The sequence below is a fragment of the Xenopus laevis genome, chromosome 8S, assembly GCF_017654675.1.
Source record: "Xenopus laevis strain J_2021 chromosome 8S, Xenopus_laevis_v10.1, whole genome shotgun sequence".
NCBI lineage: Eukaryota > Metazoa > Chordata > Amphibia > Anura > Pipidae > Xenopus > Xenopus laevis.
In genome coordinates, this window is record NC_054386.1 from 84,478,722 (window position 1) to 84,496,269 (window position 17,548).

Sequence of the window (17,548 nt, forward strand, 5' to 3'; positions counted from 1 at the left end):
CAGACCATGTGTGAGGTATTTTTGCCTAGAGGGAAGTTGTACTGCCTTGACTATATCCTCAGGGAATGCACCTGCATCTGCCTCTTATATACTGTCTGAGCTGTGTGCCTATGGGGCAAATTCAATAAGGTCCGAAGTTGCGCCAGCGTCAGCTTCGTCGCACTTTGCCGCACTTCGCCAGGCGTAGTTTCTCCAGCGCTATGCAAATTCACTGGTCTGAGGTGGCGAAGGCAAGTCTGGCGCATGAGGTAACGTTCAGTAAAATTTGCAAGTTAGTGAATTAGCGTAGTTACGTCCCCTCGTCATAGCGCAACTTCGTCTGGCTTAAGGGTGCAAAGTAGCGCTAGAGTAGGTCCATTTCGCTAGCGAATTTACGCCAGCACCCATTAGTAAATCGGCAAAGTAACGAAATGACGTCACAATGGCGAATCTGCGCTACCGTAGCCACTTCGCGATTTAATGAATTTGCCCATATATATTCTGCAAATGCCTCTTTACTGATGAAAGTAACCTGTGGATCATTTGTCTGGTACCCCTTTTGCGAAGGCCCTGCCTTAAGTGATAGTGTCCATAGTAACCCATGCTCTAGTATACTAGCTGGCAATTAACCCCATTGGCCTGGATAGTCCAAACACAAGTTACATAAGGTTTAGAGTTAATTATCTTTCTGATTGTATTAAAGGAACAGTTCAGTGTAAATATAAAAACTGGGTAAATAGATAGGCTGTGCAAAATAGAAATTGTTTCTAATATAGTTAGTTATATAGTGTAATATAGTTAGACAAAAGTTAGACCAACATGTAATATATAAAGGCTGGAGTGACTGGATGTCTAACATAACAGAACAGAACACTACTTCCTGCTTTTCAGCGCCTTGAAGGGGGACATAACTGTTTAGTGAGTTTGCAATTGATCATCAGCATTCAGCTCAGATTCAAAAGCAACAGTTATGACCCATGTTGCCCCCTGTCCAGTCACTGATTGGTTACTGCCTGGTGACCAATCAGTGGAAATCAAGAGAACTGAAAAGCAGGAAGTAGTGTTCTGGCTATTATGTTAGACATCCAGTCACTCGGCCTTTATACATTACATTTTTGGCTTACTAACTATATTATAAACATTTTTTATTTTGCACAGCCTATCTATTTACCCAGTTTTTAGTTTTATACTGAACAATTCCCACCCTAAACACCATGGCGAATCATTATTGGACCTAACCTATAGGTGAATAAAACCTGTTATTATGCCAGTGTAAAGAGCACCATATAATTATTGATGCATACGAATAATGATAGCCATTATACTTTTCTGTAGCTTGGATAAAAGTTGTGATTGTGCAGCTATTTAAGCTGATGATGATGAGAGGATAAAGAAAGTCAGTGGAGCCCTATGAAAATTAGCATTGCAATGAAAATTGAATTGCTGCTTGGCAAGGTGGGGTGTCCAAACTGCGGCCCGAGGGCCACATGTGGCCCAGCTTGAAACGCTTGGTTCCTGAGGAAAGAGAGAAGAGGGGAGACTCTGCCCATTGCCAAGTTATTAATAATAATATAAAATATGTCTATTTAATATCCAGGTGTCCCATATTCAAGTGTATAGCTCCATGTGGTTATCCAACTGGCATTGTAGTTCTTTTCTGTGTATTTCCTTTACTTTTACAAATCAAACGTGTTTGTGTATTTCATGTGTGGCCCCAGACAATTTTTCTTTTCCCAATGTGGCCCGGCGAGCCAAAAGTTTGTACACCCCCGGTATAATGTATACATTCTTGTTACGTGTATTAAATTTTAAGTTCTTCCAAGGAATAACTGCTGTAGTGGCCAAGAATTTAAGCTGCAGGACATATTTTGGAATAACAAAAATGTCCAACCATAGCAGAACAGGAAGACAACATTCTGCTATAACTGCTGTCTATATAAAACTACAGATGGACATGTTAGTAGTCAAGTACTTGCAAATGATCACTCACCCGCACAGAAAAGCTGCATTTCCCCCTTCGTACAGACTCCTCATCTGCCCCCCACTGGTGCGGCCTACTGGCTTCAGGGACGTACGTCGGCTGCTTTTTCCGCAGGCTCTGACGCAGTTTGTTCATTTCAGGCGCTGCAGGGCTACGGAAAGGAAGGGGCACTTTATCCTGATCCACAAGCGTCTCAAAACATGTAGACATTTTTGAAAATACAGTATTTTCTTTTTCTAAAAAAAACAAATTAGCTGTAGCCTATATTCCTATTAACTTCACCTTCCTGGGACTGTGGAGTAAAGGAGATCTGTGTAACCTTTCATAACTGAATGCGCAGTAGTTGATGTTTGGCCTCAGGAAATGGAACTAGCTCTGTCTATTACTGAGCAGCCTGCTGACCCATAAATGTCCCTTCACCCAACACATCTGCAAGCCTAACACAGACAAATATTCTGAAGCTAATAAATGTGTTACACGTTCCCAGAATCCTCTTTGTCTTTCCTCTCTCCGCCCTTCCACACATGTTAGCGGAGATTAAAAGCATATGGCAAGAGCAGAGAAAAATAACTTTTTCCCCCCTCATTGACGAGAAAGCAGCCGGAAATGAAGGGCTTGCGAGAGAGCTGGAAGGAGAGAACAAAAAGCCCAAGGCACTTATTGCAGTTCTATTTAATACACCCTTAATTAGTTCCAACACGAAGAAAGAAAAGAAGAACGTAAGGGCACTCAAACACCCCAGCCCTGATATTTGTCTTCATTTATTGATTTTAGTGCATGAGAATTTTAAAATAGCTTCCCTAGTGCATTTTGTCTTTAGAAACCTTTCAGGCACAAGTACTTCTTCTCTAAAGGGCTATGATTTAATAGGTTATTAATCAAAACACTGAATACTGAAGAGCTGCATACAAGAGCATGCTAATCATTATAGAAGGAGCTTTTAGGGGTGAAATCTGCTAGTACATATAACCACTGTCGGACTGGGACACCAGGGGCCCACCCAAAAACCTTTGACTAGGGGCCCACTAATTAATCTTAGACCAGGGCCCCACTCTTAGTACTATTATTTTTCCTCTCATCACTCAACTTCTATTCTCCTAGTCTTTTTCTTTTACATACTATAATCTATTATTCCATCTATTTAGCATTTGGGAATGGCCATGAAATATGCCAAATGTTTAGCAGCATGAGGGCCCACTGACACCTTGGCCCACTGGGACTTTTCCTGGTATCCCGGTGGGCCAGTCCGGCACTGCATATAACCCTATACACATATCCAACCTGCGACTATGGGGCAGATTTATCAAGGTTCGAATCAAAAATTTGAATTCATTTATTTTAATGGTCAAAACTGTCATATTCGACTAGGTAGTTATCCAAACTCGATTTGAGTTATTTTTAATAAATCGAATTCGATTTCCAAGATTTATCAAACGTTGGCCCTTCAAGAATTCGAATACGACTATTCGCCACCTGAAACCTGCTGAAGTACTATTTAAGTCAATGGGAGAGGGATTGATTTGGAGATGTTTTCAGCCTTCCTGACTGTTGATTCTTCAATCGAGTTCGACGGAATTCTAATCTAATTCGATTCGAGTTTTTGAGCCGTTTAAATTCATCGAATTTCAAATTCATGGGAGTTTATGGGAGTCTTAAAAAACTCACATGAATTGGAAATTCGACTCTTGATAAATGTGCCTCTAAAGCTGGCCATACAAGGAGAGATCCGCTCGTTTGGTGCTGTTGCCAAACGAGCGAATCTCTGCCTAATATGCCCACATTGAGGTGGGCGATATCAAGCTTATCTGATCGTGGTAAATAAAAAAATACAAAATGTATTTATTGGGACATATTGGCCTAACACGTTTCGTGCCTATTGGGGCACTTACTCGTAGCTATGAGTAAGTTCCCCATTAGGCACGAAACACATTAGGCCTCTTTCTAATATGTCCCAATAAATATTTTGTATTTTTTTTATTAGCTGCTTATTTTTTGGAGGAACTCACATCTATGGTTGTGTTACTATGTGCATGCGCCTTTGGACTGGGGTGAACTGTGAATTTACCCTCCTGCTTATATCACTTTTTTTGTGAAATTGCATTTACTTTGGTAGTATTCATATTGGACTTGTGCACCATGCCTTTATTGTAGTTTATCGGATTGTGGGCCCTAGGGCCCAATGATCAGATCATAATGCAGCCAATACGGGCGTTATGGCGGGACCGCACAGATGCAGCCGCAATCCGGCAGGATTTTTAACCCTGCTTGATCGACATCTGCCCAACTTTCAGCCAGATATTGATCAGGGAAGCCCGTCGGAGGGCCCGACACACGGGCTGATAAGCTGCCAACTTGGTCTTTCGGCAGCTTTTATTGGCCCGTGTATGGCCACCTTAAGTGTTGTAGTTCAGCTGGAGAGTTGCAGTTTGAAAGTCTTAGCGTACTGTCCACTCAGGAAACATGTTGTAGTGGAGCTGATTTTACTAAATCCAAATACTCCTTATTTTTTCATACAGTACCAAAGCAGAGCACTAACACTTCAGTGCAGTCATGCTGCATCACACTTAATCTGCTAGGGAAAGTGGAGGAAATAATAGCCGCATGGATTTAATATCCAGCCATTAAGTGAGCAGTATAATCCTGTCGCTGTACAAATTGAATTAACCCTGTAGGATGAAGTGAGAGATGGGTCCCATTGGTACTGCCTTCATTCTGTCATAGTGCCGCTTCCTGAAGCTACTCCTTACATTATTTTCCTACAGAAACTCAGATTATTATTAATATCAGAAAGGACCGGCTCTTATCATCAGTAACTAGTCCTGACAGGACAAATTCATTCTTTTGTTATGTAAAGTTATTTGATAATCTTTTTAACCCTAACATCTATTTCTCAAAAGAGCAAACAGATTTTTTTTTAAATTTAATTTTGACATCTGACATGGGGCTAAACATATTGTCAGTTTCCCAGCTGCCCCCAGTCATGTGACTTGTGCTCTGATAAACTTCAGTCACTCTTTACTGCTGTACTGCAAGTTGGAGTGATATCACCCCCTCCCTTTCTCCCCCAGCAGTCTAACAACAGAACAATGGGAAGGTAACCAGATAGCAGCTCCCTAACACAAGATAACAGCTGCCTGGTAGATCTAAGAACAGCACTCAATAGTAAAATCCAGGTCCCACTGCGACACATTCATTCTCAATTGTGCTCTCTGCACTAAAAGAGCCGAATTTACGGTTGAAATTCGTCTCTTAGTTACCAGGAGCGGCATTTTTGCCGCCCCTGGCAACCAGGGGGGGTGCTGCCGCCTGAGGCGAGTGGCTCAACTCGCCTCATTGGTGAAGCGCCCCTGATGACCAGGCAAAATCACCTGAGATGGCGCCTACACACCAATATTGCAACCAAAAAAATACACTTGTTGGTTCAGGAATTGAATTTTATATTGTAGAGTGAATTATTTGCAGTGTAAACAGTGTAATTTAGAAATAAAAACTACATCATAAAAATGATGACAGAATCCCTTTAAGCTCCTCTCCATCTGCATTTCACTACTCTGCATACATAGTATCTCTGTATTTAATAGATGACCTCTGACTCTCACTTTCGCTATGTTTTATGTATGTTGTCTATACTTGTAATTAGAATAATAATTGTGAATAGGGAAAGTAAGAGTCCACAGTTTATATTAGGGATGCACTGAATCCACTATTTGGTTTGGCCGAATCCTTTGCGAGAGATTCGGCCGAATACTGAACCGAATCCGAACCCTAATTTGCATATGCAAATTAGGGGTGGGAAGGGGAAAACATTTTTTACTTTCTTGTTTTGTGACAAAAAGTCATGCAATTTCCATCCCGCCCCTAATTTGCATTTGCATATGCAAATTAGGATTCGGTTTGGTATTCGGCCGAATCTCTCGCAAAGAATTCGTTGTGGATTATGCAAATTAGGATTCGGATTCGGTTCGGCCTGGCAGAAGGATTCGACTCCTGCTGAAAAAGGCCGAATCCCGAACCGAATCCTGGATTCGGTGCATCCCTAGTTTATATTTATAGACAGTAATTACATATTAGGCATATCATGGGTTAATCGCACGGCTACTTATAAACTGTGTGTGGTCTCTCTATGTACCATTGGACACCCGCTGCTCTGGTAAGTGGAGAGGACCGAGCCCAAGGAGACAAGACAAGTCAGTCAATGCTTTTATTAGGACTGTTTTGTCTAATAAGCAGCTAATTAGTAATGAAAGAGAAGAAGGGAGATGTACAGCAGAGTTGCTTAGTATGAATGTAGCCTGCTAGTGCTCTCTCTCTCTCTCTGCCTAACCAGCACTAAGTCCTGCAAATCTATTACACATTGAATTATTACTACAACTCTGCTGCACTTTATGTTAATACTGCCCTGTCAGACTGGGATGCCAGGGGCCCTCCAGAAAACCGTAGACCAGGGCCACATTCCAAACTATTATTCTTCATCTACTAACTTAGCCTGTTCATTCTCCTAGTCTTTTATATCTACTTACTATTTTCTTCCATTATTAAAGGAGAACCAAACCCTTTATATTAAAACCCTCTACCCCCTACCCTACATAGACCCCCCCTCCCTGCTCCCCCCCTCAGCCTCGGTGTTACCCTCAGTAAATGCCCCTTACGCTTTACTTACCCCTAGTTGCAGATTTAGCCCATCGGAGTTCATGGGCAGCATCTTCTTCTCTTCGGTAATCTTCGGGTCTTCTTCCGGCGCTTCGGCAATTTCCTTGACTTTCGGAACATGCGCAGTTTTAAAAAAAAAGGCAGACTGCTCCAACTGTGCATGCACCGATACGGCACTTAGTTCATGAAGATTACCAAAGAGAAGAAGATGGCGCGCGTGAACTCCGATGTATGTATGTCAGCAACTAATGTATCAATTGTAAGAGTTCACTTTAATAAAGGTCAGGGTCCACGCTCAGTAGGGCTGACATTAAAGGGGAACTCTGGCTTCCAAACCAAAATTTGATAAAGAGGCCCACATAACACAGAAACCCCTAATATACCCATCACAGTTACCTGTTTCTTCAAAAAGTATGAAAAAATGCCATTTTCTATGCTGAAATCCAGCTGTTTAAATGGGATCTATGGTCAAAAATTGAAATCCCCCTTTGGCTTTGAGGAGTTAATATAAGCGTTTTTCCAATAGCGATGAATTCTTTTTTCTGATCAGTTTTTCATACCCCCATACCTGCACCAGCTTTAGCATTGCGCAAAACCTTCACGGCCTGTGGCCGTCTCTTCTTCTTGGTCCACCTACCTCTGATAGTCCCCGCCCTCCTACCAATAAAAACTTAATTAATCGCTATAGGAAAAACGCTTATATTAACTCCCCAAAGCCAAAGGGGGATTTACATTTTTGATCATAGATCCAGTTCTTCTCATTCTGCATCATTTGAAATCCTGGCAGGGAAGGAGGGACTAAACACGTTACAAATTGTAACAACTTCTCCACGGCTTACAGACATCATGCAGGAATTACATAACCCACAATGCATTGCACTGTGATGTTTGGTTCCTTATTGAAATCACATGTGCAGGGAATTGTGGGGTTTGGAGGATGCAGGCTAAGGATAGATGGCTGCTGATACAAAGTAAGCTATAATGAAAATCGCCGTAGGGAAGGCACTCAAAGTTATTAATTTTCCAAAGTAGCCCAAAGTTTTTTCATGAGGCAACTTCGGGCGGCTTTGGAAAACGAATCAATCCGAGTGCCTACCCGCTAGCGATTTTCATTATGTCTGGTGGAAGGCAGTTCGCAGAGATTAGTCACCCCGAAGAAGAGGAGATTTGTCGCCAGGTGACTAATCTCCCCAAATCTGCCTGTGTGCCCTGACCCTAAAGAAAATTACGAACTATTGTATTAAATTTAAAAAAAAAATTAGATGCAAAAAAACTGTTGATCAGCATAAACTAGTAAAACGGAATAATCATTGCTTTTTCGGGGAGCAGTTTTCACGAAAAGTCTGATAAAACAGGCTGCACAGGTGCAATCAAGAAGGGAAATGGCTGGATTTTAGTAGAAAAGAACACACTTTTGTTTCGTGCAGGTATGCCAATTTATAAATAGGGTCTTTCATCATACAAGTTCTTAGGAATGGACTGTTTTGCAATCCACAGTTTTCCTACAAGCTAACAATCTTCAATTCCTTGTACAAACACCTCCCAAGTGTCAGACTTACAGTGGCGGTGGGAGAGGCAGGGTGATATTTTCTGGGCATCCAAATGTTGAAGAACACCAGTGATATAAGATCAAGTCACAGATGGTTGCAGATGTCCATAGACAATACCCTGAAAGAAAGAAATAGAGATTATTTCAGATGCATTAAAGGGAGAAGCACATGCTGACACTCTGTCACCCAGACACAAAAAGTTGTACAGGTATGGGATCCGTTATCCGGAAACCCGTTATCCAGAAAGTTCAGAATTACAGAAAGGCCGTCTCCTATAGACTCCATTATAATCAAATAATCCAAATTTTTAAAAATGATTTCCTTTTTTCTCTGTAGTAAGAAAACAGTAACTTGTACTTGATCCCAACTAAGATTTAATTAATCCTTATTGGAAGTAAAACCAGCCTATTGGGTTTATTTAATGTTTACATGGTTTTCTAGTAGTCTTAAGGTGTGAAGATCTAAATTACGGAAAGACCCGTTATCCGGAAAGCCCCAGGTCCCGATGATTCCGGATAATAGGTCCAATACCTGTATAATAAAAGTCCTTTTCAAATTAAACATGAAATCCAATTTCTATTTTTTACTAAAGTGTTCATAGATGTTGTAAGCTCATTTAAAAAGCTGTCAATCAAATATTGTCTGCCCCTCCTCTATGTCCTCTACTTTCACTTTCCATTCAGCACTTCCTAGGAATCGCTGCTCTCCCCACATTTCCCCGTTCTCTTCACCGTTTAATTGTGTAACCAGGACATGGGGATGGACATCGGGTCCCCCATTCTGGTGCACAAACAAGATTTTGAGATGATGTAAAGCTTGTCTTAATAACAGTGTCCACAAAATGGCTGCTGCCTGCTTGCTATCATTATGAATTTCGAGACTGGAGGAAACAAGATTCAAATAATTTATATAGTGTAATTGCTTGACAGATGTGATAAAACAGGATTATGAATAATTTTTTTGGGTGACGGGTCCCCTTTAAGTAACCTTCCAATAAAGAGAATATAAAGACCCCTGTTCAGTGAAGCAAAATGGATATAATGCATCATTATGCAAATTATGATCCCTTTAAGTACTGCAGTCTGGCCTTAGTACGAGGCACACTTCCAAAGCCTCATCTCTCTTTTACTGCACATCTGTTATCAGTGAAATGATATGTTGGCAGCTGAACATTTCAAATTCCCTTACGTGCATGGGTTAAATGCCATCTCACTAAAAGACAACTATTTTGGCGCTTTTCCTCTCCATCTTCCCACTGCCTATATCTGTGTACTACCCATCTACAAACAATCACATGTAAAGAAAGCTGGACAGAAACATGGCTGGTCAGAGATTATTAGTGCTTTGTTTCTGCAGGTTACAATTTAGCATCTGTATTAATTGAAAAAGGCCCTAATCAGATTCTGATGTAAGCCATGGGCTGAAAAAGAAGCAAGGCATAAAACATTTAGTTCAGAAAGAATTGTCCTGCTTAAAGGACATGTCAACACAAAAAATAAGTTTTTGCGTAATATGAGAAAACATAATTCTAAGCAATTTTGCAATATGCCTTCATTACAAATGTTCTCTGGTTTTAAAGTTATTTGTATTTGTATTGCAATTGAAAGCAGTATTTGCTGGTCCCTTTCTATTCTCTGCCCAGGAGTTAAAGGGATGGTTCACCTTTAAGTTTTAGTTTGTTATAGGATGGCAAATTCTAAGCAACAAGCCAAAAGGGGTCAATGTTACAGGGTACAATAGCCAAATGGTGTGATACCGAATGGATGTGGGTGGTGCTACTTTGTCTAAATGGAAAGTTAATTATACCAGGTACTGGGAACAATTCTCCACCAATAAAAAAATCTATGCAAAAAAATAGAGTGCGCATTTTTAAAAACTGGGTTAGAATGAATGCAACATTGTTTGTTTTCACACAAAATTCTTTGTGTGCACCACAATTTGTTGTGTGCACTGGTGTCAAAATTTGTGCTCGCACACACCTTAGAGGGAACACTGCTGCCAATATTTACTTTCTTTTGTAATTGTAAACCATTCTGAGAAATCTTAAATCCGACAGCCTATGGAGAAACCCCAAACCCTGAAACCCCATTAAATATGGCAGCAGATGGCAAGCCGGAAGAGTTCCAAGCCCTTCTCTGGGTTATCTGGCTCATGTCGCAAACAATAAACGAATAAACATTAGCACCTGTACAACAGTTCATCCCAGAAATTCCCAGAAACTCCTAGAACTAAATTTTGAATTTCAATGGGCCAAGAAGGGACTTATCTATGGGTAATGTCGATCCCCCCTAAAGTCAAACAAATATCGGATATTAACTATATTCCCCCTACTAGCTTCTTTTAGCAAACATCTCCAACGATGGCACAAGATGCCAATATCATGGTTGGGACAAATATGTTCAGTCAAATTGAACCTTCTCCCCAAACTCTTAAATTTATATAGAGTTCTGCCCAGGACCACCATCAGAAATCGCAGGGCCCCATACAACAAAATTTCCTGGGCCCCCTGGGCTACGCCCACTGCAAGCCCCACCTACAGGTCCGCCCTCCCCACCACACAGTAAAAAAACAAAAAAAATATTGGTGGCTAGGGTTCCCACATGTTAATAAAAAGTAAAAAGATATTAGTGGTCAGGGCCCCATAAAAAAACATTTGTGGCCAGGGCCCCCCCATTAAAAAATATTGGTGGCTAGGACCCCACATGAAAAAAAAATTGGTGGCCAAAATTGGTAGCCAGGGCCCCCCCCACATTATAAGAAAATTGGTGGCCAGGCCCCTTAAACGTCCATGCCTTCCCGAAGTCAGCAGCTCTCAGAAAGATGGGGGCTAATCAAGTAAGTGTGGCGTGGCCGGACCCCTTACCCTCGGGCCCCCTACAACTCTCCCCCCTGTCCCCCCCTGATGGCTGCCCTGGTTCTGCCTGTGCCCCCACCAAAAAAAGACCTTGAGAAACTACAGCAACAAATGCTAGATTTCATATGGCATCACAAGAAACATAGAATAAATAAACAAATATGTTATCAGCCAACTACAAGAGGGGATTGGCCTTTCCACACTTGGAAAGTTATAGGAAAGCAGCTATACTAGCCCAAATAGTTAAGTGTCACTCAAATACTAGCAACGACAGATGGGTGGAACTCGAAAACCAACTAACTGCCCCTTATAAAGACTTATTGTGGCTAGAGCACAAACATAGGACCAGCAAAAGTATGAACAACATAATCATTAAGTACTCTGTGTCAGAATGGGATAAAGTCAAATCTTCCTTGTATCCTCGAAAACTATCTTCCCCACTCACACCATTATTTCATAACCCTGCTTTCCCTCCAGGGATGAACTCTTCAACATTCTTGTGGTGGACAACTAATGGATTCAATAACATTCAAGACATGTTCAGTGATTCTAAATTACTAACATGGGAGACTTTACGTGCAAAAAATCAGATACCATTAAAGGAACACTACAGATTTTAACAAATCACCCACTACATATCTAAGCTGATAGGCCAATTACATCCAGATGCCTCACCATTTGAATATTTATGCAACAATCCTAATCGCCTAAACAGCACAAAATTAGCCTGCTATACTCTGAAATACTTGACTCCACAAAATTAAGAGAGAAAACAAGGGCAATGCTCAAGTGGCAACAAAGATTAGGCGAATCACTAGAGGAAGAAGAATGGGAGAAAATACACAGTACTATGGCAAAAGCCTCCATTAACACTTGCATAAAAGAAAACGCATATAAAGTATACCACGATTGGTACTACACACCCAAAAAACTCCACAAATGGTTCAATATATCAGTCATATGCCCAAGAGGCTGTGGAGAGATAGTGGATAAAATAGACATGTAGTGGAAATGTCCTATGATTCACCAGCTCTGGAAAGAGGTATTCAAAACAATAAATGAAACTCTAGCTGTGGAATTACCACTTGACCCATGGCTAGCCCTTTATTATGAGAACTAGACCAGATATCAACCAATGAACATAAACTCTGTACACAAATATGCTTCAGCACACAAGGATTGATGGCTAAAAGGTGGAACGGTCCCCCTCCAACGACGCAGGAAATACGAAACAAAATGTGGTGGACTATTGAAATGGAGAAACTTACAGCATTAATGAAGAATAAACTAAATACATTTGAAGAAGTGTGGAATATATTTAGAGAAGGTATTCTACAAACATTGTAAAGATATGTATAAATAATAATTCAACCACCGAAACCCCCCCTAAAACCTCACCCTTCCTTGTTTTCTATTTTCTCCCCTTGTATAATTATTAGTTTAAGCTTACAACAAAATGTACACAATGCAGAAAACGAACACTAAGGGGCCCATTCACTGAGTTCGAGTGACTGAATAGAGGAAAAATAGTTGAATTTCGAATGTTTTTTTTGGCTGCTTCGACCATCGAATTGGCTACTTCGACCTTCGAATCTAACGATTCAAACTAAAAATTGTTCGAATATTTGACCATTCGATAATCAAAGTACTGTCTCTTTAAAAATTTCTTCGACCCCCTAGTTCGCCACCTAAAACCTACCGAGGCCAATGTTAGCCTATGGGGAAGGTCCCCATAGGCTTGCTAACAATTTTCTGATCGAAGGATAATCCTTCGATCGATGGATTAAAATCCTTCGAATCGTTCGATTCTAAGGATTTAATTGTTTGATCGAACGATTATTCCTTCGATCGTTCAATCGAAACGAATTGCACAAAATCCTTCGACTTCGATATTCGAAGTCGAAGGATTTTAATTCGCCAGTCGAATATTGAGGGTTAATTAACCCTCGATATTCGACCCTTGATACATCTGCCCCTAAGAATGTATAACAGAGGTGTTTTTTATTGACTGTTTTGGCGAGAAAAACAAAATACATATTGTTATGCGTGTGTAACAATCAATACATATTAAGTAAAAAAAAAAAAGAAGCCCTTACTGTTATAAAAAGATAATTTATTCATACAGCTAAACCTTCAGTGAGTTCTCAAGAACTCAAACACCTACCAGGTCCCCGTTATGTCCTGTCCAGCAGTTATCATGAAATGTCGGTTATCCAGACTGCAACAGTTTAGGCAGTGCTTGAGGCACCCCTACAGTATGGAAATAATGGTACATGCATTCCACAGCACCAATACATACACAGGTACTACATATTAAAGTCTACCAATATTAAACAGTACACAGCCTAAACCATTTTATATTTTTTTTGTGAAAATGTTTTATTTGATTTTCATATTAAACAAGTAATAACATTATGACAGCAAATATTATGCAGATGAAGAAAGACATGTATTCAATATGATGGCATAGTGAGATTGAAAACGGAATACAATTTTAAGAGACTGACAACAATAAACTGAAAATAACAAAAATTAACTAAGCCAGTGGAAGTAAACATATTGAAAGAAAGAAAAATGTCCATTCATTGACTGGAATGTCTGAACACGTAACTTACAAATGAAGAAACCGTCCTATTTGTTTACCTGAATTAGAATTACAAGCTTCAAGATAAGGAGACCAAATCAGTTTAAAAGAGTCTATGGAATTATTTCCTTTGGTCAGCCTAAACCATTAAGTCAATGTTTTCCTGAGAAAATCTGCATCAGCAAATTTAACCTTTAGCTTGGAGAGATCAAATGCAATACAATCACAAGGTGGTTGAAACTTCCCCCAAGGTGAAGGAGATGTGGTGGATCTTGTCCACAAGATGATATTCCTATACATATATGAAAACTGAGAATTGGTCAGGAATTCCACTGAGACCCTGGTAATCAATGGTCCTACTGTCTCTATTGTGAACAAAACACATGCCAATACAAGATGCTGACTCAGCCCCTTTAGATCGAGTCACCATCGTATTAGATAATGTGTGGGGCCTTCCAGCAGCCGTCCTGATCAATATCTTGGGCAGTTTCAAGAGGTATCTCATGTATACTTCTTAGAAACAACATTTATTCTGCAACTATCTAACATGCACTGGAACAGAAGTTGTAAAACATGCAGAGATACATGTGTGCGGATTTATAGGATAATTCTATGCAAAATCCATTTATTCATTATAATGTAAGTAGATTTATGTTTCATTTGCCTGTAGCATTTAAAATAAGCCACAAACACTGACAATCAATGACACTGACACTAGTACTACGAACAGAGTTTCTGGCACCCTCCCACTGCTATAAAGTAGTTGCTGCTAATATGGTTCTTGAATGAGTATTGCTTATGCCTCTTATTTGTATATCTGGACCCATAAGGGGCTGCTTACTGTTTATGAAACACACACAGGGGCACTCGGCCAATGAGGCAAGCTGAGACGCTCGACTCAGGCGGCAGCGCCAGACAGGTTTCCAGGGGCGGAAAAAAGCCGCTCCTGCACCTTTAAGAGCTGAATTTCCGTTTGTACTATTGCGAGACTACTAGTGTTCCTGCCTCCCCTCCCGACAGGTAAGCCGGCGAGGAGGGGCGGCATTGCAGGAGCCGCCTCAGGCTCGGCGCTGAACCAGTGTCGGACTGGGCCGGCGGGAAACCTCGAAAAAACCCAGTGGGCCCCGACCCTCTTGGGCCTCCGCCAGCCCAGTCCCGGTCCTAGATTGGCCCCTGAACAGCAATAAAAGTTGATCAGCGATGTTGCGCATGTGTGCGTTGGGCCTGACGTTTGCGCATGTGCACGGGGCCCCTGAGGTTCACAACCTGGTGGGCCCTGACTGCGCCAGTCCGACCCTGCGCTGAACACACACTCCCATCTAGGGTTGCCACTAGGCCGGTATTTCACCTGCCTAGCCAGTAATATACCAGCCAAGGCCAGGCTGGTATTACATAGTTACTGGCAATGTAACTGCAGGTAAATTTGTGATCACCAGTTAAACTGCTCCCAGCCTGCCTCATATTCAGGTCTAATTTTTAAAACTAGCCAAAGTCGGCTAAAAAAACAGCCCAAAACTAGTCAAGAGGCACTTCAAAAGTAGCCCATAAATAGCACAATATGTGCAGTTAAAAAAAAAGTCGAAATAAATATATGTGAAAATTCGCAAATTTTTCCATGAAGCAAAATCGGACAGATTCGCCCATCACCAGAGGCGTAACTACAGAGGGGGGCCCAGGAGGTATAGGGGACCCATAAGACCCTAATACATATACAATTTCATAAAATATTCGTAAAACAGCTTAACCTCTAGACATTTTGGTGGCCAGCAGATTTTTCCCCCAATATTGTCTGAAATTGAGGAAAGTCACTGGAAAATGTGAGAATGCTTTAAAGGTATGGGAGACTGGGGTACTGAGTCCAAAATTCGGTAACTCCCGACTTCTACATAAGTCAGTCCCATTGCCTCCTGGGTATTGTAGCCTTACAATAAACTTGGCAGTTGGGAAATTGTAAAACACAAACTATATTACCCAACATGCACTGGGAGACTTAGGCTTGGCACATTAGGGCAAGAAAAAACTTTGGCTGGTTTCCAAAGTACAAATCAGCTAAAGGCCCAAAAAGTAGCTCAAATCTGTACCTTGGTTAGTTTGTACTTTCAAAACTAGCCTGGGTTTTAAATTAGTAGCCCAATTTGGCTGGAAAACCACCAACCTGGCAACTCTGAGCCCGGCCCTTTATAGCTACAATACTTACTGATTCCACACTCTTAGGCTCAGCCCCGCCCCTTCAATGGCATGATCCCACCCCTGTGACATCCTTGTTCCGCCCATTTACGTCACGTTCCTCCCCCTCGTGTATCTGCTCCCCACCACCTTGGCCGATAAAGATTTCCCAAAAAGGTGGAAATCCTGCTCCCATCAGACACAATGTACGGGTATGGGATCCATTATCAGGAAACCCATTAGCCAGAAAGCTCTGAATAGACTCCATTTTATCTAAATAAGCCAAACGTTTAAAAATAGTTTCCTTTTTCCCACTTTTTCGTAATAATTAAACAATACCTTGTACTTGATCCAAACTAAGATATAATTAATCCGTATTGAGTTTATTTGATGTTTACATGATTTTCTAAAGGTATGAAGATCCAAATTATAGAAAGATCCATTATTCGGAAACCCCAGGTCTGGAGTAATGTGGATAACAGGTCCCATACCTGTACTTACTTATCAGCAGAACCATCCTCTCTGGCTAATGTCTATTTTGACGTTACACAACCCTGACCTCTGTTTGAGCCAAGTATATGGGCAATTTTATCTATTTTCTTCCCCTAGAATAATGGTATAGACCATCTAGAAAGTCAAAGATGTCACGCTAGTGCTGTATAACCCAAGTACCACTCCCCCTATATTTATAACTGTCTTCTCCAAAGCATCATGACAACTCTGAATGAAAGGTGACAGCACTGACTGACTGATACAAATAGTTGTACTGTGTATGACACATGTAACACAGGGCTCAGCTGTCAATATATCAGCACAAGTTGCTCCCACGTATCCCAGGAGCATGGTATCTATGGCAACAGTTGCCAGGTTATGGAATTATGGCTTGTAGAGTACATTGCAGGGGTGAGCACTTTAATGATGGGAGCAGATATAGGGGCCCTGTGTATAAGGCACAGAGGAGAGTTCAGTGTAGCATCACAAGACGGAGGAGGGAGAGGTAAAAGGAACGTTAGGCCCCCCATAGAGATTTACTAGCTTAATCTGCCTCAGAAACATGGGCAGTGCTCTGTTAATCAGACTGCTGCACAGCCATGAGGTTCTGAGCTGCCAACTTAGCCTTGGGAAGATTTAGTCGCCTCTTCTTCGGGCGACTAATCTCCCAGAACTGCCTTCCCGCCGGCTAGAATGTAAATTGCCGGCGGGGTGGCACTTTTCCGTAATTGCCCGAAGTTGCCTCATGAAGCGCTCCAAGTACAATCCCGGCGATTTACTGTAGATTCTAGCCGGTGGGAAGGCAGTTAGGGCAGATTAGTCGCCCGAAGAAGATGCAATTTGTTGCCGGGCGACTAATCTCCCTGAATCTCCACGTGTGTCTCTGCCCTAAGTGAATATAAAACTTCTTGGCCTAGATGCTTTACTGAATTACTATTTTTTGCTTTCAGTGGACAGAGTGGGAAATAGTAGTGGTAAGCATAAATGGCTCTTATTTGCATTTTAACAGCCAGCCTGCAAATGTATAAGTATCTGAAATATCCCAAATTAGGACATACTTTAGGGATTTCAATTCTGCTCCCAACATATGATGTGTGGAAGGATGTAGGTTTGTTTTAAATAAATGAATTTGTACAAGGGCAATACCTCTGGATTACTTTCTCTTCTCATTAAATAACACTGGAGGAAAACACAACAGTCCCCTAGAATACAGCAAAATTCAATAAACATTCAGGTACACCAGGCCCTGCCAACCTGTAAACAAACGGAAATGCATATTAAAGATGCACAAA

At 41.2% G+C, this 17,548-nt stretch overlaps 1 protein-coding gene across 5 annotated transcripts in view; it reads right to left on the bottom strand.

The window, feature by feature from the left end:
* The window catches only part of LOC108700267 (numb-like protein), a 66,284-nt gene that overhangs the window by 18,348 nt on the left and 30,388 nt on the right, over window positions 1–17,548 (bottom strand). Inside the window, exons 1-3 of one of the 5 annotated variants that reach the window (XM_041575307.1) lie at window positions 13,179–13,243; window positions 8,170–8,278; window positions 1,970–2,111 (exon numbers count right to left, since the gene is read on the bottom strand). In XM_041575307.1, coding sequence (XP_041431241.1) covers window positions 1,970–2,095 — 126 coding nt within the window. In that variant the 5' untranslated portion in view covers window positions 2,096–2,111; window positions 8,170–8,278; window positions 13,179–13,243. Of the gene's footprint in view, window positions 1–1,969; window positions 2,112–2,242; window positions 2,430–7,178; window positions 7,240–8,169; window positions 8,279–13,178; window positions 13,244–17,548 lie in introns of those variants that run through there. The other 4 variants (XM_018233311.2, XM_018233312.2, XM_018233315.2 and 1 more) reach the window with 4 other exon arrangements.